The 27,901-nt window shown below is 45.4% G+C and overlaps 1 protein-coding gene across 1 annotated transcript in view; it reads left to right on the top strand.

The window, feature by feature from the left end:
* LOC309808901 (forkhead-associated domain-containing protein 1-like) overlaps positions 1 to 27,901 on the top strand; it is a gene marked incomplete at both ends in the record, with an annotated part of 100,147 nt that overhangs the window by 34,051 nt on the left and 38,195 nt on the right. Inside the window, 4 exons of the mRNA XM_082629472.1 lie at positions 1,142 to 1,412; positions 10,246 to 10,355; positions 13,459 to 13,695; positions 25,804 to 25,927. Of these exons, the coding sequence (XP_082485598.1) occupies positions 1,142 to 1,412; positions 10,246 to 10,355; positions 13,459 to 13,695; positions 25,804 to 25,927 (742 nt within the window). The remainder of the gene's footprint in view (positions 1 to 1,141; positions 1,413 to 10,245; positions 10,356 to 13,458; positions 13,696 to 25,803; positions 25,928 to 27,901) is intronic.

Consider the following 27,901-nt stretch of genomic DNA (forward strand, 5'->3'; position numbering starts at 1 on the left):
CCTTTGAACTTAGCTTCTTCCTTGAAAAGTGTGTTTTTTTCTGCCAAGAGACTGGGGGCGGGGTTGGGGCGGAGAAGGGAGAGAGAGACAGAGAGGGAAAGAGCTTTCCAGAACCCCAGTCCCACCACCCTCTCCACCACCACCTGAGCTTGGTGAAGTCCTTAACCTCTCCAAGCCTCATTTGTAAGCTAGGAATAAGGAGAGCTCCTCCCCTTCAGGGCTATCGCGAGAAATCGGTGAGTAATTACAGTAAATGGTAGCATTCACGATGTCACGGTTTAACCACTAGGCTCGGGGAGGGACGGCCACAACAGCATTAACCAAGACAAAGCCAGGTGTCAGCACCTCTCAGCATTTGCTTCTCCCGGTATAGATGGATTTTGATGTGCTCTCTAATGAAAGTAGCTACAGACATCTTCCGCTGGATCAGATGAAAAAAGGTTCCCTCAATAGATATTTATGGAGCGTCTGCCAAGAATCAGATGTGGCAGATGTTGAGGATCACAGGTTAATGAGCCAGTTGGGGTGCGAGCCAGTTGGGGTGCCTGCCACCCCAGAGCTCTCGGCTTCGGGGAACAGGTGGAATGGGAGTGCCAGGGAGACACACAGTGTGGACGTGTGTGTCCTGGAGAGCTGGGCTTGAATCTCGGAGATGTGTTCATTCATTCTTTCAACCAGTATTTAAGGACCTACTGTGTATGTGCCAAGGGTTTATTCTAGGAGCTGAGGATACGGTGCTGAGCAAGGTAGACAAAAAGCTGTCAGCCTCTCAGAGCTCAGAGGTGGCGTTGTACCAGCTCAGAAGCTCACTGCCAAATCTGTGATCCTGGGAAAGTCACTAGGTCTTGCTCAGCCTCGGGCTCGTCACAGAGCATCAGGGGTATTAAATGAGGTAATGCATGTGAATCTCTTGACTGGGTGCCTGGCACGAAGGCTGCACCCAATAAATGGTGGTGCGATAGTGTGCAAGGTGACCTATGGTGGGGACCAACATCCCAAATTTGGGGAGTCTGGGAGGGCTTCCTGGGAGAAGTGACTTATACGCCGAAATCTAGGGCAGCAATTATGTCGCCGGGACAGAAAGGTGAAGACCACCCCAGCTGCTCGTAACCTCCCCTGACCCTCTTGTCTGCCCCTGCAGGTCTCCTTCCCATGGGTGAGGGGCCCAGCACCTTGGCCAAGGCCACAGCCACCTTGGGCCACCCAGCAACTGAACCAGTCACCCTCACCAACACAGACCCCCTTCTACCCGGGCATCTGGACAGCGCCAGTGCAGAGGAGCTGGTCGCAGGGGTCCCCCGAGCCCCCCATGGTCCCACCAGCCTCCCACAGGCAGCCCATGAGTGCCAGCAAGAAGATGTTCTCCTTCGAGGTGGACAGAGCCGCCCACAGCGTTCCCATCATCAGGCAAGGTACTCATGGGCGCTTCCTTGGTGGCTTAGGGGAGGGGCTTTTGCTAGGAGGATGGGTCTCAGTTTCTGCTTTCCCCTTTTTTTAAAAATTTTTATTGAGGTGCAGTTGATTTACAGTGTTGTGTTAGTTTCAGGTATGCAGCACACTGAATCTGTTCAACATATACATGTATCCACTCTTTTTTAGATTCTTTTCCCATATAGACCATTACAGAGTATTGAGGAGAGTTCCCTGTGCTATCCAGTAGGTCGTCCTTAGTTATCTCCTTTATTTATAGTATTGTGTATGTCAATCCCTCTCTTCCAATTTATCCCTCCCCCCTCTTATTCCCGGTAACGATAAGTTTATTTTCTACATCTGTAACTCTATCTCTGTTTTGTAGATAAGTTCATTTGTACCTTTTTTTAGATTCCACATATAAGCAATATGGTATGATATTTGTCTTTCTCTGGCCTTTGCTTATGTTCTCTGGTTCTGAAGTAGAACATAATCAAATGTGAAAAAATTGGGATAAGCAGAAAGTTAGAAAACAGTAAAAGATAAGCTGTCACCCTTATCACCAGAATTCTCCCTGTTGACTTTTTGGTACAAACTCCTCCAAGACTGTGGTCTGCCCATCTGCACACATCAGTACCTCTGTGGTGAGTGTGTGTGTGTGTGTGTGTGTGTTTGTACATATATATGAATATATATGAATGTGTATCAGAATCTAAATTTATATACTTCGACTCAGATGTACAGACATATTGGTAACTGAAATCCCTCTTGCCTTAAGAGGTTTTTAAATATCTTATTACCATTTTACAGGTAAGAGGAGACTGAGGCTTATGGAGAAAATTACTTCTCCGGAGGTTATGTATTCAATCTAATCTAATCTAACGCTTTTCAGTCAAATTTAAGGCTGGTTATCTCAGTGACTGTCACTCACAGCCTGGTCACTTTGGGAACACACAGCCATCAGGGTTTCCTTCTCCCCCCTCCCCCCGAGAAGGCCTCATGGCATTTGGGGAGGAGACTTCCTGTCTGTCACCATCCTCTCGGCCTTGCCAGCCTTACTGGCAGAGTAGCTGGCTCGACTTAGTCCCTGGCATGATTTGCAGGTTTCTTCTGTGGCCACTGGTGTGAAGGTCCCATTCTCTGTTTTCTGCATCCCAGCCCCAGACCCCTCTGAGTCCCCAGGTCTCTCGATGCCTCCACACCCTTCCCTGGTCTCACTCAGGACCACTCACCTAGTCACTTCCCTCAGCCATTCAAATAATAGTTATTATTCTGAAATATACAGACTAAGGGGCAAATGAAAGGTATCTCTGCAGTTTACATAATCATCATCATCATCTAAGGAATGCTCATGTACCTACGACCCAAGTTAAGAAATTACTCAGCCATTTCCCCCCAGCATTTTAATGTGAAAACTTTCAAACATACAGCAAAGCAAAAAGAATTTTACAGAGACAGCTCTCCTCCTAATTCTACCGCTAACACTTTGCTGTACTCTTTATTACATTTCTGTCTACCCATCCTTCTTGTCCTGCATTAATCCATCTTATTTTTTGGATGCATTTCAAAATAAATAGCACACATCTGTAGTCCTCCCCCTAAATGCTTTAGCACATATACCATTAACTAGAATTCAACATTTTTGTCTCCTTCATGTAAAATGAACACACAATGTGTATTAGTTATCATGATTGCATAACAAATTCTCCCCAAACGTAGCAGCCTAAAGCAAAAATCAAACATGTGTTATCATCTATACGGTTTCTGTGGGTCAGGAATTTGGCAGCAGCTTAGCAGGACGGCTGTGGCTCAGGGTCCCTCGTAAGGCTGCAGTCATCTGAAGGCTTGACCTGGGCCGCAGGATCCACTTCCAAGATGGCGTGCTCACATGGCTGTCAGCAGGAGGCCCCGGCTCCTCACCACATGGGCCTCCCCAGAGAGTGGCTCGAGCATTCCCATGACACGGCAGCTGCTCCTCCTGAGCAAGTGATCCTGGAGGACAAGATGGAAGTGGCAACATCTCTTGTGACTAAGCCTCAGAAGTCATGCTCTGTCATTGCTGCAATATCCTGCTGGTTACACAGGGCGTCACCCTCCAGTGTGGGAGAAGACTACACATGGGCCTGAAGACCAGGAGGTGGGGATTATCAGCAGTCATCTTGGAGGCCGGCTACCACAGCCTGCCCTCGGGTCCTCAATGATTCACACTCCTCCTCCTCTCTCCCGAGGCCCCCCAAAATCTCACCCCAGTAACAGCATCGGCTCAAATTCCAGAATCTCATCTAAATCAAGTCCAGGTACAGATGGGGCTCATGGGTGTAGTACCTTACATTCAGCTCATCAAGTACTACTTCCAGAAATCTGAAGACCTCTGAACAAAGGGTCTGTCCCTCATACACCCAGCATATATTGGTGGGACAGACATAGCATAACTGCTACATACACTCCTCTTGTTCCAAAAGAAGAAAAACAGGAAACACACAGGAGTCACTGGCCCAAAGCAGTTCTGAAGTCCAGCTGGGAAAATATCGGCAGTTCCTTGATTGGGCTTCAGTCCAACTCTTGTCCAGAAATGACTTTCCAGGGCTCTTGGGTCTGCCCGCTGGTCCCTGAGTTCCGCCTTCGGAGTCGTCCTCCCTTTCCTATGAAAGGTGTCCCATGGATGTGGCTGCATAGTTTTATAGCCTGCTTCCTGCCTGTAGAAGCTTGGTTGTCCAGACGCTTCTTTGACTTTTGTGGGTCTCTGTCAGTCTGAGTTGGCAGTGCTTCTTATTGGGGTTCATCCTATTAGGCAAAAACCACGCCCACAGACTTTTTTGGACCCAAGCCCTTCCACCATGGACTTCTTCAAAGACTGACAAAGGACAGAAGCTTCTTAGAAGCCCAGTTCTTTGACCGAAGGGTTCTTCTGGACACTGCCCTGGATCTGTATTCTTAACAAAGGATTTTACAACCACACCCTCAGCTTCTTCTCTAGACTGTGTTTTCTTGAGAGTGCCCTTGATTTGATCTTTGCCCAGAACCTGTTTCTTACATTTCATTTGCCACCTGGAGAGGCAGGGAATTTTCAAGCCCAGAACATTGCCCTGGTTTAACAGCCCTTCCTTTAACTGTCTCTCCCCCTCACATTTCACTATAAGTAGCAAGAAGTAACCAGGCAGCACCTTCCAAGACTCTGTCTGGGACTCTCTCTAGCTAGACCATTCAGCCTCATCACAAACATTTTCTACCTTCCTCATGACCACAGGCAACGTGTTAGGAACCCTTCTGCCACCACCTGACAAGGATCCCTTAACCCCAGTAACATTTTCCTCACTTTCCTGGAACCCTTCCCTCACTGCCTCCTCAAAGGCCATCGGGCTTCTACTAAGACTATTCACGCTTTCTCAAAGACCCTTGGCCAAAGTCCTCCAGCTTCTGGCCACTGTTCCATCCCAAACCACTCCACATTGTAGGGTTTTTGTTAAAGTTTCCACCACTCCTGGTGCCCAAACCTGTATTTGCTACTTATTGTTGCATAACAAATTACTGCAGGATGTAATGGCCTAAAACAACAGTAAACATTTATTATCTCATAGTTTCTCTGCGTCAGGAAGTTGGGAATGGCTTAGCTGGGGGATTCTTGCTCAGGATTTTTCATGAAGTTGCAGTAATGGTGTTGGCTGGGGCTGTGGTCCTCCGGAGGCTTGTCTGGGGCTGGAGGACCCACCTCTAGAATGGTTCACTCACATGGCTTTTGGTAAGAGGCCTCAGTTCTTCACTAAGTGCACCTCTCCATACGTTGCTTGAGTATCCTCAAGCTGCCAGCTCCTCCAGACAAGTGGTCCTAGAGAGTGAGGAAGAAGCTGCAATGCCTTTTATGATCTAACCTCAGGAATCAAACTGTGTCATTTCTGCAATATCCTTGGTTCCATAGAGAAGCTTTGTTACGGACTGAATTGCATTCCCCCAAAATTCATATGCTGAGGCCTCAATCCCAATATCGCAGAATGTGACCATATTTGGAGATAGTGTATTGAAATAGATGAGTAAGTTCAAATGAGATGATTGGGTGGGCCCTAATCCAAGGGCTGGTGTCCTTGTAAGAAGAGAGAGAGAGACGCCAGGGATGCACGTGCACAGAGAAAAGGGCATGTGAGGACACAGCAGGAAGGTGGCCGTCTGCAAGCCAAGGAGAGAGGCCTAACCCTGCCCACACCTTGATCTTGGACTGCCAGCCTCCAGAACTGTGAGAAAATGAATTTCTTTTGTTAAGACCTCCTGTGGTGTTTTGTTATGGCAGCCCAAGCTAACTAACATAAAGTCCATCCAGTATTGCAGAGGATGATGCAGGGGTCTGAATACCAAGAGACAAGAAGCAGTGGGGCCATCTTGGAGACTGCCTACCACACCCTGAAAGGTGTAGATCTTGAATGTGTTCACTGAGTTTTGCCAGTCGTGCACACCTATGTAACCCGAATTCCTATCAAGATATAGAACATTACCATCACCCCAGAAAGTTCCCTCATGTCCCTCCCCAGTCAATTCCCAGCCCCAGGCCCCAGAGGCACCCACTCTTCTGAATTCTTTTCCCGCCATGGATTAGATATTCCTGTTCTAGAATCTCAAGTACACAGAACCATGTAGTACATGTTCCTTTGTGGAAGGCTTTTTTCACTCAGCATAGTGTTTCTGAGATTCATTCATTTTGTTGTATGCATCATGTTCTGTCTTATGAACATATATACAGGGTTTTTGGGGGTTTTTTTTAATGCGTCCTTTGGACACATGGCACATGGGCTGTTTCTTTTCTTTTTTTCACTCCGCCATTTAAATTTTTCCACTGTAATCACCGGTTTCTCCAGTGCCATGTTGAACTTGGGGCTTCTCTAAAGGACTTGGATTCCCCCTGGAGAAATGAAGGAAGAGTCGTATGGCTTAGAGTCCCTCACATCTACCTGGGCTCTATCTCCTCAGCCTCTCAGCCAGGTCTCATGTTTCCAAACGTTTGCCCTCATTCCCCTGACTCTCTCCCCATCCTCAGAAAGGGACTTTCATCTTCCCGTGTCATGGGGAGTCCCTTTCTGTCTGGGCCTCTCTACTCCACGCTTCAGAGAAAACTCTGTGCTCCAGTCCTCCATGCTGTCTCTTGACAGAAAACACCTCTTTTTAAGGGTTCTGAGAAAGCTCTTTCCTCTCTTAGCAAAGCTGGGCCCTTCCAATTAAATTGGTTTACTGTTAGACTGTCACCTTGCTTTAGACTTGAAAAATTCTATTTGAAAACCCAAAGCCAAGGATTTATTTACTGCAGATCAGGTCAGGGTTTCTCAATCTTGGCACAGTGACAGGTGGGTCGCATAACTCCTTGTTGTAGGATCTGTCCTGTCCACTGTAGGGTGTTTAGCAGCATCCCTGACTCCTACCCACCAGAGATACCAGTAGCAACACCACCACCACCCCCCCTAACTGTGGTTCTCAAAAATGTCTCCAGACGTTGTCAAAAGTCAGAACATCGTTTTGCCTGGGGGAAAACTCACCCTGTTCTAGTTAATACTCATCCTTCCTGTACCACAAGGCAATAAAACGTCAGCTCCAAGGCCAAATCTTAATGGCAAGAGCTCATGGGAGGTGGGGAAGAATTACTGAGAAAAGAAAATATGTGGAGTGACTTATTAAAATAGCATCTTGATTCATATATATATATATATTTTTCACAATAATGGGATCATATGAACCTAACATAGGTAACCTTCTTTTTTTTTCCTTTTTTGGCTGTGCCACTCAGCTTGCAGGATCTTTGTTCCCCAGCCAGGGATGGAACCTGTGCCCCCTGCAGTGGAAGCACAGAATCCTAACCACTGGACTGCCAAGGAATTCCCTACCTGATTTTTAAAATTCAATAATATGTCATAAACATCTTCCCACTTCAATACATTGACTACATAGTCGTTAAAAGCATAGGCTCTGAATCCAACAAACTTAGGTTCATCCCTTGACTCTACCACTTACCAGCTGTGTGTCCTTGAGCAGATGACTTGACGTCTCTGTGCCTCATACCTCTCACGTATAAAATGGAGATGGGAATAATAATGCCTATCTCACTGGGTTGTTATGAAGACGAAATCGTATCCTGCGTGTAAGTGCTGAGCGCAGCGCCAGGTGCATAGCGAACATTCAGTAAATATTAAAATATTTAATATTTTAATATTTAAATTTTAATATTTTAATAATTTTAATATTTAAATTTTAAATATTAAAATTTAAAAATTAAGTTATTACCTAACCATGATTGTTATTTAACTTTTATCTACAACTTACAATGTCTGAAAGACACAGTTAAGGTGCACACATACTGCCCCTGCTGCAGACTGGTGATTATTGGAGCGCACCAGGACAGCTGGGGGTTGTTAAAATATTAAAGAAACTCCCCTGCCTTTTGGCCAACAGCTCATGCCCGAAAATTCTTAAAGTGCCTGCGTCCCCATATCCGCCTTGCCACCGCCCCAGCCCTCCCGACCCTCCCTGGGGCTTCTCCCCACTGGGACCTCCGAAGGATCCGGCAGCTAGAGTTAAGCCGGTTTGGTCATACATGGCCCTTAGGTTCTTTCTGATAAATAACAGTAGCCGGTAAAGAAGTTTGGGGCAGGTGAGGGGTAACTGCTCCAGCACCTCCCTGCCTGGGTGTAAGGAAAGCGAGTCTCAGAGCAAATTCTAGCCCCACAAAGACTTTCGGTAAACACACCTTCCCTAATAAAGGGACCCCATCGATCAGCCTGTTCTGTAAGTTTTATGAAGTCCCCCCTCCGGCCATCATCTTGCGGGGAAGGGTCCCTCAAGACAGCCACGACAGGGTTGCAGAGGCAGCCGGAGTCACCCCTAGAGATGGCATCAGATGCCAGAACTCTAAGCTGAGACTGGACAGGGGCCCATTTAGGGTCAGACCCCGAGGCCCTCCCTGGGGACACAGGCCAGGCAGTACCTTCCTCCAGTGGGAGCCGATTTCTTGAGGAATCTGAAAACAGATGAAATCTTCCTCCTGAAAATTCAGTTTCCAAATTGAGATACACAATCAGTGTAAAATAAACCCCAGATTTCAAAGGCTTCATGCCTCGAAAAAAAAGAATATAAAATATCTCCATATTTTTTGTCGATTACGTGTTGAAATGATGTTTTTTTAATGTATTGGGTTAAATCAAATTGATCATTAAAAAATTCATCTCTCCTTTTTACCTTTTTAATGCGACTACTAGAAAATTGAAAATTGCATTCTGTAGCTCCCTTTATTTCTCTATCAGGCACTGCTGCTATAGTCAGTTAGGACTTAGCTGCTCAGGATCCAAGAGAGTCAGATGGGGGCAGTGAGCTTCAAATAAAAGTTTTCTAATCATGGACCTAGTTGGGGAGGTGGAGGGAGAGAAAATGGGCAGATGCTGAAGTTCCAGGCCCTTCTGTTCCTCGTGCCCCAGGAAACACTGTGGCCAGGGCTGCTCATTCAACACGCAAGGCTGTGCATTCTCTGGGCACCACAGGCCATCAGCTATGTCCACTAGAGGTTCTGGGGTCCACAAAGAGGTTTGAGACCTGGCTGGGGGGCAGGAATCTTTGATTCTAAAATGCATAAATAAAAAAGGCAGAAGCAAAATGAATAAATGATGAATGTCCACAAACATGATAGTGCATGCTTCATTCATCATTAATGTTAATACTCATTAAAGTTTCATCACCACTGAAAACAATTTGTTCAGCTTCTCACTTCACAGGAAGATAAGAATGTGCAGTGACTGTCCAGAAACCATAGTCACTTGGAAATTTAAAATACGCTGCTTGGGCCCAAGTGATCTCACACGTAGAATTATAGAAATCTTTACAAACGTTTCTACACCAATAAAAAGAAATGTATTCAGTGTTGATGTGAGTGAATTGTGAGCTGTCTGATGTGATACAGAGTGGGGTCCCCAAACACAATGCCATAATCCCTGAAAGTCATATAAAAAGGCCTTGTAATACTGGGGTAAATAAGAAAAAATGTAGGAAAGCTTAAATGGCTATCAAGTGGATCCTAGTTAAACACGTTTGGCACACTTGTACAATGGACCACAATGCTACCCTGGAAAAGAACCAAGTACAGCTACAAATACTGACATGGGAAGATGTTTTTGATATTGTTAGCTGAAAAGTAAGCTGGATAAGAATCTCTGTCATGTAAATGCATTTTTGTTTTTTGAAAAGATATGACTGTAATAAAAAAATATATAGCTAATGTTTAGTGCTAAATGCTCTACATGAGTGGTCAGCAAACTTTTCCTGTAAAGAGCCAGATAGTAAATACTTTAGGATTTGTGGGTCACATGGTCTGTGCTGCAACTAGTCAGCTCTGCCTTTGTAGCTGGGAAGCAGCCATAAATAATATGTAAATCAATCACTGTGGCTGTGTTGCAATAAAACTTTATTTACAAAAATAGGCAGAAGGCCAGATTTGGCCGCAGGGCCATAGTTTGCCAACCCCTGCTCTATATCATTATTCTATTTAATCTCCAGATAGCCCTTTATAGCAGAGACTATCAGTGATCCTAAATTATGTATGTGGAAACTAAGGCTTAGAGAGAGCAAATGACTTGCCCAAGGTCATCAGCTCTTATGCGGCATAGAAAAAAGTCTGGAAAGAGACACCCCACAGTGCATCAGTGCAGTTAATGCTGGGGAAGAGAAATGAGGCAGCTCTTACCCTTTCCTGTCCTCCTGTAATGCTTTCAGTGCATAAGTCTCATGAATGTGAAGGTTAATCTGAAAATATTCTTTAAGACTTTGGGGAAACTCACAGTCTCCTCTGCATTCTCTGTTGATCTTGTGTGTTAGTGTGGACCAACGCGGCGGAACTGTCGGAACAATCAGTGGCCGAGGAAATTCCTGGGGCAGAGCCCTACAGAGAAATTTTTGTGGACCAGGACCTGGCCCAGTACGATAAGGTAAGGGGTCTCAGGGAAGCACAGAGCTACAGCAGCAAGAGGGACCATGGAGAGATTGCCACTGCCTCTTGTTCTCTGTGTCTCAAGGACTGTCCCTTTTTCCTACTTCCAAGAAACCACCTCTTCCTCCCAAGACATTCAGCCAGGTTTGGCCACTGCTCATTTTATCCCAAATAACATCTACAACTACAAGGTACTGAGCACCTACTGTGTGCTGGGCCATGTCCTGTGCACTTGACATTTATTAGCTCGTTAATCTTCACCATCTTCAAAATAGATTTTATCAGCCTCACTTTGCAGATGAGGAAACTGAAGCTCAGAGAGGTTCAGTGATGTGTTCACGGCTGCCCAATGCAAGGAGCAGTGTTAGGATTCAAAGCGAGGTCTGGTTAGCTTCTCAGCGGGTACTTGTAACTCCCACACAGTAATCACTTGGTCAACCTTCAGTGATGGAACAGTGACGCAAAAACACGTTCCTAGCAGGAGGAATTGAGCCCTGAAGTCAGGGAGGCCTGGGCCAAGAGACTCGTTAAAGAACCAGAGAGGTTTAAAGCAGGGATGCGAGCAGAACAGGTGGATTCAAGTCAAGCCATCCTGGGAAGGGCCCAGGTCAATTTCTCCCCACTTAGACACGACCTGAAAGTTACTCTAAAAGAAGCAGTCTATAATATCTCGCTTTCCTTCAGGGCCAGGGCCTGCTCCTGCAGCAATTCTCAGAGTTTGTGAGGAGCAGACCTACCTGGGGTTCTTGTCAGACACGGAAATCCAAACCTTCAGGAGGCAGGGGGTTCCAACCAGGCATCCTGGGACCAGACTCTGAAAAATGTTGCAGAAAGGCGAGAAGCCACACTCAGATTCTGTATTTATCACTGTGTAACAAGCCATCCCAAAACTTAGCGGCTTCAAACAGCAATTCATTATTCCCCAGAATCTATGGGTTGACCTGGAAGGTTCCTTTGCTCGCGTCCCCTGGCCTCACTCATGCGGCCTCAGTCAGCCGCTGGCTTGGCCAGTTTGGTGGTCGGTCTCCATTGGCCTCCTTCCCACATCTAGGGCCTCAGCCAGGACGCCTGGACTGGTGCGCCCCTTTGTGCATGTGGTTTTTCATCACAGCACGGTGGTCTCGGGGTTCCCAGGGGGCCAGAGCAGAAGCTGCACAGCCTGTAAGAACTTGCCTGGAGATCATGCAGCATCACTTCCACTCCATTCCATTGGTTAAAGCAAGTCACGGGGCCAGCCCAGACTAGAGGGTGGGGAAATAGACTGGATGGCAAAACTGCAAAGTATTTGTTGCCATTTTTCAACCTGCCTCAATTTTAACTCGGAAATATAGTGCAACCACTATAATTTTTTCTATTTATAGAAAATGTTTATAAGCCATTTATCATTTTTTCTATTTATAATAGAAAGAATTCTTTCTCTTTATAAGTCGTTTATACCCTGACTTGCCAGGACTCCTTCAAGTGACAATAAACAAATTAGCTTGAGGGGGAGCATTGATTAGCTCAACTTATTGGAAAATTTAAAGGGCCACTAGCTTCAGGTATGGCTAGATCCAGGAGCTTGAATAATGTCATCAGAACACCTCCCCACTACCAACCTCTCCCCTCTGTTTCCCTCAGAGTCTGGCTTTCTACTTAAGGCTGGCTTTGTGCGTCAGAAAAGACAAACTCAGGCAAACAAGCCTACATATTTAAAGTTTATGATCCAAAAGAAGGCAAGATCCTCTCCCTCTGTAATCGATGTGTGAAATCTCTGATTGACCAGCTTGGGCCACATGCACATGGGGAGGTGGGACAGGAAGGAGCAGGGCACATGACTGACAATCCTACCCAGACCCCATGGAAGGAGGAACGCTCCCTCCAGAAGGGCAAAGGGACCCTCAGCAGGAAAGCAGAACCCACAGCTGTCCACTGCCCTCTGCAAACTTCTTATATTCCAGCACTGTCACGGGGCCTGGCACTTAGTTGCTGCCCTATGAATGTTTGTTGCATGAAAAATGAATAAGCACCTGGCTGATCATAACAGGGTGAAACAGGGGAAACTGCCCAGGAGTAGGGAATATGTCTGATGCTCTCTCTTGAAGTTTTGCCACCAACTTTCACAAGGACCCAAAGGAAGGCCCCTGGCAGCAGCTGGCAATGTCAGACAGGCTTTCTCATGAGCGAGACCCTGTCCTTCCCCCGGTCACGGAGCTAGCAGGTCGTGAGGCTGACTGGACGGCTCTCCTGGGAATGAGCTGGCCCAGAAATTGCCCGTTTACCTCCTCCTGTGACTGCTTTGGAAAAGGCCTCTGGGGAATTTTTTCTTCTTCTTCTTCTTCTTCAGTTTTTCTGACATTTTATTGATAACGTCTGGTGAGAAGTTTGGGGGAATTTTTTTTTCCTTTTTTGGAAAACCTAACCAATTCTTTGGCTGCAGAGCTTTTTCACTGGAGAGATGGAGGACAGGGTTAATTATACCTGTGGGTACAGTCTACCAGCAATTTTGTTTTTCCAGCCGAAAGTTTACATGAGCCCATGCAAATAAATCACTATTCCTGTCTCATTTACTTTCCAGATTGAGTTACCTGGAAAAAATTCATACATGAATAGCCAAAAGAGGCAGGAAATATTAGAAGAGAGGAAAGGGAAAACAAATAGTTCAGAATGTTTTAAGTTAAAACAAATAACCCTCATTATAGGCAGAAAGTGGTCAAACAGAATGTTGTTTTCCTAAGTACCTTTCCTAGGTCCCCAGTGTGCTAGGCTGTATATTATAAATGAAATCATTCTAAGTAAACTTTCTAGCAACAAATGTTCCCAAGTGGGATGGTTGTTCTTAATATGAAAGTCTAATTCTTGGGGAAAGGAAAGTTTCCGTACCTGTGAGGTACAGACATCCATTACAGGAGTCTATATACAAGTACATCATTTTAACCCAATTCTTGTCTCTATGAGATTTTCCAAGTGACAGAGATAGCCTTGAAAGTCTGCTTTTTCCCTCCCTGCCTGCCCTCACCTTCCCAAAGAATGATACCATATTTTTCCTGTCTTTCTTTAAATGGGCTCAGCCTTACATCCAGACCCACACCTAGTAAATTTCCCATCTGTCCTCCACCCAGGATGAAATAATTCTGCTGCTGGGAAAAGAAGTCAGCCGTCTCTCCGATTTTGAACTTGAATCTAAATACAAAGACACCGTGATAGCAAGCCTGCAGAACCAAGTGGCCAACCTGAGGCAGAAGCTGTTGGAAACAGCCACCTCCAGGCAGAAGGAGAGGGTGATCCCGCCCAAGTTTCAGGTTCTGCATGAAGAGGACGATGCCCAACAGAGAGAGATCCAGAGCTTGAAAAACCAGGTAGGGCTCAGAGACAAGTGGGTCGGGGCCTTGGGGTCACAACACAGGGTGACAGCTCTCAGGTAGAGCCTGGGGGGAGCCACCCGGGTAGTTAGAAATGGGCAGTCAGCACAGCATGGTGAAGAGTGCAGATCCAGGGAGTGGAGGGTTGGCAAGTTTCTAGCCTTGTAAGAACAATATTAGATTTGATTAAGTGCCTACCATGTTCAGGCCCCGGTGCAGGTGCTTTGGGTGCATTAGCTTATTTATTTATTTATTTACTTATTTAATGTATTTATTTATGGCTGCATTGGGTCTTCGTTGCTGTGCACGGGCTTTCTCTAGTTGCAGTGAGTAGGGGCTACTCTTCACTGCGGTGCGTGGGCTTCTCATTTCAGTGGCTTCTCTTGCTGCAGAGCATGGGCTTTAGGCACGTGGGCTTCAGTAGTTGCAGCATGAGGGCTTCAGTAGCTGTGGCTCACGGACTCTAGAGTGCAGGCTCAGTAGTTGTGGCCCACGGGCATAGTTTCTCCACAGCATGTGGGATCTTCCTGGACCAGGGCTCGAACTCGTGTCCCCTGCATTGGCAGGCAGATTCTTAACCACTGCACCATGAGGGAAGTCCCCTCATTAGCTATTTAAACCTCAGTCTTCTGGCAGATGCCATTCTACAGATGAGGAGACTGAGGCACGCTCAGAGATGCCCAGGAGCTTGTTACAGCTTGCACAGCAAGTGAGAGGCAGTGATGTGATTTGGGCTCAGCTCTGCCACCTTGTACACCTCATGCTTTCACACCCACTTTGCATTTCCACCCAACTCGTGTCGCTTCAGTGACCACTTCTCACACCCACCCGGACCCAGCCAGAAAGAGCTGGAGATGGGGAGAAGGAACCCCACAGTGTTCCAAACACTGAGGCCTTTATCAAACCCTGAAGGCAGCTGCTGGTTCATTTATAGGGAATTTCACCAAAAATTCTCCACCCAGAATGTTTGGATTTACCAGTCAACTTCCTTCCTCCTGAAACTAAATCTAAAAAAAAAAAAAATTTAAGTTTTAAAGAACTACTTTAAAATTGGCCACTGATCTTGTTCATAAATTATATCTCAACAAAGTTGATAAAAAAGCAATTGGTCATTGATGAATTTTGGCCTCAGTGCATAATTCTGCTTAAAACCGTAGTCAGATTTGGTTCAACATGGTGGAGTAGAAGGACATGTTCTCACTCCCTCTTTCGAGAACACTGGAATCACAACTAACTGCTGAACAATCATCGACAGGAAGACACTGGAGCTCACCAAAAAGATACCCCACATGCAAAGACAAAGGAGAAGGCGCAAAGAGACAGTAGGAGGGGCGCAATCCCCATAAAATCAAATCCCATAACTGCTGGGTGGGTGACTCACAAACTGGAGAACACTTATACCACAGAAGTCCACCCACTGGAGTGAAGGTTCTGAGCTCAACATCGGGCTTCCCAACCTGGGGGTCTGGCAATGGGAGGAGGAATTCCTAGAGACTCAGACTTTGAAGGCTAGTGGGATTTGATTGCAGGACTTTGGCAGGACTGGGGGAAAGAGAGATTCCACTCTTGGAGGGCACACACAAAGTAGTGTGTGCATTGGGACCCAGGGGAAGGAGCAGTGACCCCCATAGGAGACTGAACCAGACCTACCTGCTAGTGTTGGAGGGTCTCCTGCAGAGGCGGGGGGCAGCTGTGGCTCACCAAGGGACAAGGACACTGGCAGCAGAAGTTCTGGGAAGTATTCCTTGGCATGAGCCCTCCCAGAGTATGCCATTAACCCCACCAAAGAGCCCGGGTAGGCTCCAGTGTTGGGTCACCTCAGGCCAAACAACTAACAGGGAGGGAAACCAACCCACCCATCAGCAGACAAGCAGATTAAAGTTTTACTGAGCTCTGCCCACCATTGCAAGAGCCAGCTCTACCCAGCACCAGTCCCTCCCATCAGGAAACTTCCACAAGCCTCTTAGATAGCCTCATCCACCAGAGGGCAGACAGCAGCAGCAAGAAGAACTACAATCCTGCAGCCTGTGGAACAAAAACCATATCCACAGAAAGACAGCGAAGATGAAAAGGCAGAGGGCTGTGTAACAGATGAAGGAACAAGATAAAACCCCAGAAAAACAACTAAATGAAATGGAGAGAGGCAATCTTCCAGAAAAAGAATTCAGAATAATGATAGTGAAGATGATCCTGGACCTCAGAAAAAGAATGGAGGCAAGGATCCAGAAGATGCAAGAAACGTTTAACAAAGATCTAGAAGAATTCAAGAACAAACAAACAGAGATGAAGAATACAATAACTGAAAAAAAAATACACTAGAAGGAATCAATAGAATAACTGGGGCAAAAGAACGGATAAGTGACCTGGAATACAGAATGGTGGAATTCACTGCTGCGGAACAGAATAAAGATAAAAGAATGAAAAGAAATGAAGACAGCTTAAGAGACCTCGGGGACAACATTAAACACAACAACGTTCACATTATACGGGTCCCAGAAGGAGAAGAGAGAGAGAAAGGACCCGAGAAGATATTGAAGAGATTATAGTCAAAAACTTCCCTAACATCGGAAAGGAAATAGCCACCCAAGTCCAGGAAGCACAGAGAGTCCCATACAGGAGAAACCCAAGGAGAAACACACCGAGACACATAGTAATCAACTTGGCAAAAATTAAAGAAAAATTATTGACAGCAGCAAGGGAAAAATGACAAATAACATACAAGGGAACTCCCAGAAGGTTACCAGCTGATTTCTCAGCAGAAAGTCTACAAGCCAGAAGGGAGTGGCATGATATACTTAAAGTGATGAAAGGGAAGAACGTACAACCAAGATTACTCTACCCAGCAAGGATCTCATTGAGATTCGATGGAGAAATCAAAAGCTTTACAGACAAGCAAAAGATAAGAGAATTGAGCACCACCAAACCAGCTCTACAACAAATGTTAAAGGAACTTCTGTAAGTGGGAAACACAAGAGAAGAAAAGGACCTACAAAAACAAACCCAAAACAATTAAGAAAATGGTCATAGGAACATACATATCGATAATTACCTTAAACGCGAATGGATTAAATGCTCCAACCAAAAGACACAGGGTTGCTGAAAGGATACAAAAACAAGAACCATCTATATGCTGTCTACAGGAGACCCACTTCAGACCTAGGGACACATACAGACTGAAAGTGAGGGGATGGAAAAAGATATTCCATGCAAATGGAAATCAAAGGAAAGCTGGAGTAGCAATACTCATATCAGATAAATTAGACTTTAAAATAAAGAATGTTACAAGAGACAAGGAAGGACACTACGTAATGATCAAGGGATCAATCCAAGAAGAAGATATAACAATTATAAATATATATGCACCCAGCATAGGAGCACCTCAATACATAAGGCAACTGCTAACAGCTCTAAAAGAGGAAATCAACAGTAACACAATAATAGTGGGGGACTTGAACACCTCACTTACACCAATGGACAGATCATCCAAAGAGAAAATTAATAAGGAAACACAAGCTTTAAATGACACAATAGACCAGATAGATTTAATTGATATTTGTAGGACATTCCGTCCAAAAACAGCGGATTGCACTTTCTTCTCAAGTGCGCATGGAACATTTTCCAGGATAGATCACGTCTTGGGTCAAAAATCAAGCCTCAGGAAATTTAAGAAAATTAAAATCATATCAAGCATCTTTTCTGACCACAACGCTATGAGATTAGAAATGAATTACAGGGAAAAACCTGTAAAAAACACAAACACACGGAGGCTAAACAGTACGTTACTAAATAACCAAGAGATCACTGAAGAAATCAAAGAGGAAATCAAAAAATACCTTGAGACAAATGACAATTAAAACATGATGATCCAAAACCTATGGGATGCAGCAAAAGCATCCCATAGTTTTAGAGGGAAGTTTATAGCTATAGAAGCCCACCTCAAGAAACAAGAAAAATCTCAAATAAACAATCTAACGTTACACCTAAAGGAACTAGAGAAAGAAGAACAAACAAAACCCAAAGTGAGCAGAAGGAAAGAAATCATAAAGATCAGAGCAGAAATAAATGAAATAGAAACAAAGAAGACAATAGCAAAGATCAATAAAACTAAAAGCTGGTTCTTTGAGAAGTTAAACAAAATTGATAAACCATTATCCAGACTCATCAAGAAAAAGAGGGAGAGGACTCAAATCAATAAAATTAGAAAGGAAAAAGAAGTTACAACAGACACCGCAGAAATACAAAGCATCCTAAGAGACAACTACAAGCAACTCTATGCCAATAAAATGGACAACCTGGAAGACATGAACAAATTCTTAGAAAGTTATAACCTTTCAAGTCTGAACCAGGAAGAAATAGAAAATATGAACAGACCAATCACAAGTAATGAAATTGAAACTGTGATTAAAAATCTTCCAACAAACAGAAGTCCAGGACCAGAAGGCTTCACAGGTGAATGCTATCAAACATTTAGAGACGAGCTAACACCCATCTTTCTCAAACTCTTCCAAAAAATTGCAGAGGAAGGAACACTCCCAAACTCATTCTCTGAGGCCACCATCACCCTGATACCAAAACCAGACAAAGATACTACAAAAAAAGAAAATTACAGACCAATATCACTGATGAATATAGATGCAAAAATCTTCAACAAAATACTAGCAAACAGAATCCAACAACACATGAAAAGGATCATACACCATGATCAAGTGGGATTTACCCCAGAGAGGCAAGGATTCTTCAATATATGCAAATCAATCAATGTGATACACCATATTAACAAATTGAAAAAGAAAAACCATATGATCATCTCAATGGATGCAGAAAACAGTTTTGACAAAATTCAACACTGATTTATGATAAAAACTCTCCAGAAAGTGGGCATAGAGGGCCTACTTCAACATTCTAAAGGCCATATATGACAAAGCCACAGCAAACATCATTCTCAATGGTGAAAAACTGAAAGCATTTCCTCTAAGATCAGGAACAAGACAAGGATGTCCACTCTCACTACTATTCTTCAACATAGTTTTGGAAGTCCTAGCCACAGCAATCAGTGAAGAAAAAGCAATAAAAGGAATCCAAATTGAAAAAGAAGAAGTAAAACTGTCACTGTTTGCAGATGACAGGATACTCTACAGAGAGAATCCTAAAGATGGCACCAGAAAACTACTAGAGCTAATCAGTGAACTTGGTCAAGTTGCAGGACACAAAATGAATGCACAGAAGTCTCTTGCATTCCTATACACTAATGATGAAAAATCTGAAAGAGAAATTAAGGAAACACTCCCATGTACCACTGCAACCAAAAAATACAATAGCTAGGAATAAACCTACCTAGGGAGACAAAGACCTGTATGCAGAAAACTGTAAGACACTGATGAAAGAAATTAAAGATGATAGCAACAGATGGAGAGATATACCACGTTCTTGGATTGGAAGAATCAATATTGTGAAAATGGCTATACTACCCAAAGCAATCTACAGATTCAATGCAATCCCTATCAAATTACCAATGGCATTTTTTACAGAACTGGAACAAAAAAGCTTAAAATTTGTGTGGAGACACAAAAGACCCTGAATAGCCAAATCAGTCTTGAGGGGAAAAAACGGAGATGGAGGAATCAGACTCCCTAAATTCAGCCTATACTACAAAGCCACAGTAATCAAGACAATATGGTACTGGCACAAAAACAGAAATATAGGTCAATGGAACTGGATAGAAAGCCCAGAGATAAACCCACACACCTATGGTCAACTAATCTATGACAAAGGAGTCAAGGATATACAGTGGAGAAAAGACAGTCTCTTCAATAAGTGGTGATGGGAAAACTGGACAGCTACATGTAAGAGAATGAAATTAGAACACTCCCTAATGCCATACACAAAAATAAACTCAAAATGGATTAGAGACCTAAATGTAAGACCAGACACTCTAAAATTCTTAGAGGAAAACATAGGAAGAACACTCTTCGACATAAATCACAGCAAGATATTTTTTGATCCACTTCCTAGAGTAATGGAAATAAATACCAAAATAAATAAATGGGACCTAATGAAACTTCAAAGCTTTTGCACAGCAAAGGAAACCATAAACAAGATGAAAAGACAACCCTCAGAATGGGAGAAAATATTTGCAAAGGAAGCAACTGACAAATGATTAATTTCCAAAATATATAAACAGCTCATGCAGCTCAATATTAAAAAAACAAACCACCCAATCCAAAAATGGGCAGAAAACCTAAATAGACATTTCTCCAAAGAAGATATACCGCTGGCCAAGAAGCACATGAAAAGCTGCTCAACATCATTAATTATTAGAGAAATGCAAATCAAAACTACAATGAGGTATCACCTCACACCAGTTAGAATGGGCATCATCAGAAAATCTACAAACAACAAATGCTGGAGACGGTGTGGAGAAAAGGGGACCGTCTTGCACTGTTGGTGGGAATGTAAATTGATACAGCCACTATGGAGAACAGTATGGAGGTTCCTTACAAAACTAAAAATAGAATTACCATAGGACCCAGCAATCCCACTACTGGGCATATACCCAGTGAAAACCATAATTCAAAAAGCCACATGCACCCCAATGTTCATTGCAGTACTATTTACAATAGCCAGATCATGGAAGCAACCTAAATGCCCATCAACAGACGAATGGTTAAAGAGGAAATGGTACATATGTACAATGGAATATTACTCAGCCATAAAAAGGAACAAAATTGGGTTATTTGTAGAGACGTGGATGCATCTAGAGACTGCCATACAGAGTGAAGTAAGTCAGAAAGAGAAGAACAAATATCATATATTAACACATATATTTGGAACCTAGAAAAATGGTAAAGATGAACCAGTTTGCAGAGCAGAAATGGAGACACACATGTAGAGAACAAACGTATGGACACCAAGGGGGGAAAACGGCAGGGGGTGGGGATGGTGGTATGATGAATTGAGAGATTGGGATTTACATGTATACACTGATGTGTATAAAATGGGTGACTAATAAGAAAAATATAAATAAATAAATAAACATTTAAAAAAAAGAGAGAGAGAAAAAAAAAAAACCGTAGTCAGTGCTTGGGGGCCTTTGTTCTCTTGTGCTCTGTTTACTGTCTTTCCCTTCTGTAACCGATTCTAGGTACACAGTTTCAGTCCTAGAAATGGTGCTCTAGAAAGGACACAGATTGTGTATGGTGAACCTAGGAGATTCTAGCAGGAAACTGTAAGCTCCATGAAGGCAAAGGTTGGGCGCAGTAACCTTCTAGAACTCTGTTAGGACTGTGGCTGTTTGTTTGTTCTTTATTCATCCATCCATCCATCCGTCCATTAATCCAAAGAAATATTTTGGGGGGCCTATCCTGTGCCATGCCCTCTTCCAGGCTCTGAGAATTCAGCAGAGAACAGGACAGACATGATCTTTCCCCCTGTTATGCTCTAGTGAGGGAGACAGAATAAACAAGTCAACAAATACATGCTCTAATATTTAAATGAACTAATGACTCTCCTTCAAACCTGGTTTTCAAAAAACAATGAAAGTAACAGGTCCTGTAGGAATTATTAGTGCAAACAGCTACCTTGACATGTAGCTGACACATTAATGAGCATCTTTTTCTTGAACTGAACCCAATTTTGCTGAAATATTCCTTTCAGTTATTCTCCCATTTCAGAGCTTTCCTGAGAAAATGACATGTCTTTTTCAGGTACATGTACGAGGCTGAATTATTCCCACATACCTTTTTTTTTTTTTTTGGCCGTACCACGCACCTTGCAGGATCTTAGTTCCCTGACCAGGGATCAAACCCAGGCCTCCAGCAGTGGAAGCACAGAGTCCTAACCACTGGACTGCCAGGGAATTCCCCACATACCTTTTTTTAAATAATTGAAATATATTTGACATAGAATATTATATAATTTCCACATAGCTTTGAATATCAGCCAGTCCCAATTTGAGTATTATTTAAAGTGGCTGCCGAAATCTGGGGGAAAAAATGTTTTTTTACAAAGAAATTATCTAGAAATAATTACACTGATGCATCATGCTCTTGCCTCCCCTACCACTGGAGCTTCACTTATAACTGAAGAATATTTTATAGCAAGGCATATATGAACCAGAGGCTCCATTGGTTTGAACTCAAATCAAGTTTCATCCACTGACATTTTAGTTTCTTAACTATTCTACTGCCTGCAGAGCATTCCACCAGAAGTGTAAGCCACATGGCAGGTTGATTTATGGTTCTGATTACTTTATGTGTTTTCCCTGGTCCCCGAAGGTGTGTGCATAATGATTTGCTCTCAGAGATCTTCGATCCGCTACAATATCACTAGAAAATTCTTACCTCCATGTGCTCTTATACGCCTGTGCTAATTAGAAGCCAAATTATCATCCTGAAACAATCACTCCTCCTAGCACTCTTAACTTTCTTATGATTCAGTGCCCATTTTATTACACAGCTTAACAGACATTAAACATCTTGGAATTTATGCCATTACAAACAATATGGATATTTACTTTGATAGTAAAAGTATCAAAGAGGTTTGAAGACTCTTTGGAGTTTTCCAGCAATCCGAAATCCTAAAACTCTGACACTCAGATTGAAATATTTTCAATCTGTCAAAACCACTGGAGTCTTAGAGGGGAACGTATGTTTTCCCTTCTGGAAGTTTGTCTCTGTGTGTTCTATCTCTGGTATCATGCAAATAAAAGCATTAAGCTGAGAAGAGCTTACAAACACTTTCAGTGTTCCAAGGACCTTTTATGGAAAAGTTGTAGTTCCCCCCAACAGAGAAAAGTAAGATGTGAAAGAATTTTTTCACTCAAAGTTTCCAAAGCACAAACATGCAAAAGTATAGCCTTGGGGAGAGTGGGGGTCAGAGTGACCTGTGTCCCCGCAACTTCTAGCATAGACCCCCCCCAATAATGTCTCAGGTGCCCCAGGGAAAAAGTAAGTGTAACTGCCCCAAATGTCCTAGACTCTGAACCATGATGGTGCATGAAACGAGTCAGAAAACTTGTGAGACCTTGACGGTTCTGTTAATTCTACCAGAGTAATAATGACAAAATTTCCAAGGACACAAACCAAGACCAAAGGCTGTGAGCGCCATCTGGTGGCCATATCAGCACGCCCGAACTCCATTACCTGGGCATGCCCAGCACCTCCCCCCAATCTTTTTTTTTTTTTTTTTTTTTTTAGCGTGATGCCCGCAACCTGGTCTGATGGTAAACAGGGAAATTCCTGTATTTCTTCTTTTGGAGGGATTATTTTTATTTAAGATACTGAATCTCTATTTACTCTTATAACAGTTATTTTTAATTTAATGCACGTTTTTAAGTTTAAAAAGGGAGCTGCTTCTACGAAAAATGCTAAGAAATTATAGTGGGGCTAGCCAAGAGACATGGGAAAAATAGTGAAAGTGGTATATGAATGACTGAAGTTTAGAAACTCTCTTCGGGTGGGGTTGCTAGATAAAGTAAGGGCACCCAGTTAAATTTGAATTTTAGAATTTCGTTTTAGTGTGTGTCCCAAATATTGCATGGGACACATTTGCACTAAAATATTATTCATTATCTGAAATCCTATTTTAAGTGAACATCCTTTTTTCCTCCCCTAAATCTGGCAACCTTACCTTAGGAGAACAAAGAAATTGCACCCAGGACTTCCCTGGTGGCACAGTGGTTAGGAATCCGCCTGCCAGTGCAGGGGACACGGGCTCGAGCCCTGGTCCGGGAAGATCCCACATGCCGCGGAGCATCTAAGCCCGTGCGCCACAACTACTGAGTCCCTCGTGCCACAACTACTGAAGCCCGTGTGCTTAGAGCCCAGGCTCCGCAACAAGAGAAGGTGCCGCAATAAGCCTATGCACCGCAACAAAGACCCAACGCAACCAAAAATAAATAAATTTATTTTTAAAAAAAGAAAAGAAATTGCACCCTTCTCCTTGTCACTTCCATTTTGATCTATCAGAATAAGCTAGTGGGGCTTCCCTTGTGGTGCAGTGGTTGAGAGTCCACTTGCCCATGCAGGGGACGCAGGTTCGTGCCCCGGTTCGGGAAGATCCCACATGCCGCAGAGCGGCTGGGCCCGTGGGCCATGGCCGCTGAGCCTGTGCCCCACAACGGGAGAGGCCACAACAGTGAGAGGCCCGCGTACAGCAAAAAAAAAAAAAAGAAAAGCAAAACAAGCTAGCTCTTGTCCTGTCTACGGATTGCGTGGCATTTATGCCCCAGTAAACGGGTCCCTGTGGGAGTACTGAGGCCTGACATCTGAAAAATCACAGGGCAAAGGCCCACAGTGCACCTTGAGGTGGGAAAGTCCGGGCCACTCAGAACAAGCAGTCTGGCCACATCAGACCGAGAGGGAGGGGGTTCTGGGCCCAGCTCTCTTTCCCGGCCTCTCGGGTACCTGCTCTGTGGAGGCCGAGGCCTGGCAGCTACTTTCGGGCCCTTACCAACGTTGCATTTGATGGAGAGCCTTCCGCACCCCACGTGTAGACCTAGACCCCTGGAGAGGGACCGGCCCTTGAGGGGGCTCTGATCCATGGATTTAGAGGGTGCTCACAGCAGCCATAGATAGAGCCGGCCTGTGGTGCTCCCACCCACGATTCCTGTATTTCCTCTTTTTTTTTTTTTTTTTTTTGTGGTACGCATGCCTCTCACTGTTGTGGTCTCTCCCAGTGCGGAGCACAGGCTCCGGACGCGCAGGCTCAGGGGCCATGGCTACGGGCCCAGCCGCTCCGCGGCGTGTGGGATCTTCCCAGACCGGGACATGAACACGTGTCCCCTGCATCAGCAGGCAGACTCTCAACCACTGCACCACCAAGGAAGCCCTTGTATTTCCTCTTAATAACAACCACACTGGCGTTTAAGTGAGCCTGGCAAGGCTTACAAATGCACACATAAAGATTACCAACTATCTTCCCCAGAGACGCACGAGGGAAGCTGAAGCTAAAACACCCCGTGAGGGCTTACCTGGTGGCGCAGTGGTTGAGAGTCCGCCTGCCGATGCAGGGGACATGCGTTCGTGCCCCGGTCCGGGAAGATCCCACATGCCATGGAGCGGCTGGGCCCGTGAGCCATGGCCGCTGAGCCTGCGCGTCCGGAGCCTGTGCTCCACAAAGGGAGAGGCCACAACAGTGAGAGGCCCGCGTGCCGCAAAAAAAAAAAAAAAAAAAAAAAAGAAAACAAAAAAAACACCCCGTGGTAGGTAGAGGAGAGGACCGTCACAGCTCATCCCCCTGTGCCGTGTGCCAGGCATGATCTGAGCACTTGTACACATGTTAACTTATTAAAATACTTCTCACAATCCTATCAGGTTGGGACTACCATCACCCCGCATACAGACTGAACAAAAGGAAACAGAATATGGTGTCCTCCTTGTGTTCACAAAGCCCATTAACTGGCAGAGGCAGGACTTGAAGGCCACAGTCCGGCTCCCGAGTCCATGCCATGCTTTACAGCCTCCAACTTCTCACGCTCATTCCTAGAGCCACCTGGGAAGGAGGAACCAGGCAACTAAAGACTGGGTTTGAATCAGACTCCACGTCTGACCAGCCGCGTGATCCCGAGCAGGGGGCCTCGCCTCTCTGAGTCTCAACCTGGCTCCCTTGCAAAATGGGCACATTAATGGGAACGTCAGCCTTCAGCAACGCTGTGACGAGTATCAGTGTAGCATGTGTGAACGGGCTCTGTAAACTCTGGAGTGTTCTGTGAGGTATAAACTACCCTCTATTCTCATTAGAGGGAATTCATTTCATAACCTTCTCCTGGCTTTTGAACTTTGCTGTGCATCCAGTCAGTGCTGGATGATCTGGAACCAACAGCTGGTCTATTTATGGCTGAAAACCCACAGGTCATAGGAAGACAGCAGCACTGGAGCCCCTGGGTGGCCACAAAGATAAGGTCCGTGTCTCGAGGACCCATGACATGGTGGTCACTGAAGGAACAGGCCCCCTCCTGCCCCTTCCACTAGTGACAACGGAAAACCTTGGTTTCCCCAACACCCCGATCCAAGATCAACCCGACTCTTTGCCCAACGTTGGAGAAGTACCAGCGTGTCCTGCAGGCCTGGCTGGCCCCCTCTGACTGTGTGTTGCCTCCTTCCACAGATCAGTGCCCTACAGCAAGGCTACAACCAGGTGCTGAGCCAGACCCTGTCTGAGAGAAACTTAGAAATCACCTCCCTGAAGCACGAGGCCGAGAACTTAAGGAGGGACGCCGCCATCACGTCAGGTGAGGCCCTTCTGCATTCAGGCCCCAGAGCTTCTGCCCTCCCCCTGCAGACATCACCAGTCAACCAGCGCACCTGTGCCCGTGACATGGGTGCAGCCTCAGGGATCACCCGTGTCGGTGCATTAGAGTTCTCCCTCAGTGGAGGTTTCTTGCCACCCAGTTCCGAGGGCAGGGCCTGGTAAATATTTGAGAGAATGGTATCTCTTGGCTACAAGGTCTCCTGAGCACTGGCCCCACCAGGGAGAACACAGGTCGCCTTGTGGCTTGGGTGGTTCCACAAAGCAGCCTGAGTGCAAACTAGAGCGTGGACAAAATGGGGTCACTCCTTTAAGGCACCCATGGTCTCACCCATTTCAGCCGAGTGCACTTGGGCCCAAGGGAAACCATTTTCTAATTTGATCAGAGGTGGTTCCCTGATAAAGGGCTTGGGTTGGGAGAGGGGCAGCCAACGCACAGCTGTGGCTGAGCTTTGATTCCCTGGATTCCTTCATTGCTTCCACATGTTTCTTGAGCTCCTACTAGGTGTCAGGCCCCGTTCCAGGCTCCGGGGAGGGAGAGCCAAAAAAGACAGTCAGATTCCTGTACTCACAGATTTGGGAGGGGGTGACAGACAATAAAAGTAAACGGATGAATAAACAAGCCCACTTCAGAGAGCAGTGGTGCTGTGGAGAAAATAAACTGTGTGTCGTGGTGGCCAGCGCTTCAAGGGGGGAGGCCAAGGGGGACCAGCTTAGTGGGTGTGCAACCATGGAACTCAGGTGGGACTTGAACCCGTGGGCTGGGACTCGAACCCACTCAGAACCCACTATCTTTTAATCGAGATCATGCATCTGGTCTCGGGACTTAATAAAGCTCAGGTTCTTTATGTCTCATGCAGAAAGAATTCAGTGAGAGACAAAGTAAGAAGTGGATTTCTTTAGAGAGAAACACACTCCACAGACAGAGTGTGGGCCATTTCAGAAGGCTAGAGACCCCCAAATATGGGGCAGTTAGTTTTTATGGGCTGGGTAATTTTATAGGCTAAAGAGTGGGAGGATTGGGACAACTCTAATATTTTGGGGAAGGGGCGGGGATTTCCAGGAATTGGGCCAACACCCACTTTTTTTTTTTTTTTTCCTGTACGCGGGCCTCTCACAGTTGTGGCCTCTCCCATTGCGGAGCACAGGCTCCGGACGTGCAGGCTCAGCAGCCATGGCTCACGGGCCCAGCCGCTACGCAGCATGTGGGATCTTCCCGGACCGGGGCACGAACCCGTGTACCCTGCATCGGCAGGCGGACTCTCAACCACCGCGCCACCAGGGAAGCCCCACCACCCACTTTTTGACCTTTATGGTCAGCCTCGGAACAGTCCTGGTGCTGATGGGTGTGTCATTTCGCTCATGTGTTACAATGAGCCTGTAATGGGGCTCCAGTTCCCCTGGAACTCGAATCTTACGCCCCCTTGGACCTAGCCGATTCTAACCAGTTCATGTTGTATCCTCCACCGCTATGTCCTTCTTTTAGAGAGGACCTGTTTCAGGTGGGCAAGGACAAGCCAAGGGCAAGCGAGCCTGCGTGGAGTGAACAGGGGATTGTGGGGCTGGGCAGGGTCGGGGGGGTCTGGGTTTTTATTCCAAGGGTGTTGGGAATCCGGTGGAGGTTTTTAAGCAGAAACTGACATGTCTAGAGACCTGAAGAGGTTGGGGCCACTCACAGACGAGGGGAGAGAGAGAAGCAGGTGACAGGGAGGAGGCAGTGAGCCTCGGAGGGGCACATCACTCTGAAAGCAGCCAGTGCGTAGCAGGAAACATGCCCACAGCTGTAGAAGCCAGGCATAGCATTGAGTCGCACGTGAATCCCCATCTCTGTATGAGTCTGTGCTTTTCTTCTGCCTCACTCTTCAACTTAATCACACCCACACCCACCCCTTGCTGCCCCCAGGTCTCTGCTTATGCTCCTCCCTCACTTGGGATGTCCTCAGATATTTTCTGAGCC

The sequence above is a fragment of the Mesoplodon mirus genome, assembly GCF_964341445.2.
Source record: "Mesoplodon mirus genome assembly, chromosome: 7".
NCBI lineage: Eukaryota > Metazoa > Chordata > Mammalia > Artiodactyla > Ziphiidae > Mesoplodon > Mesoplodon mirus.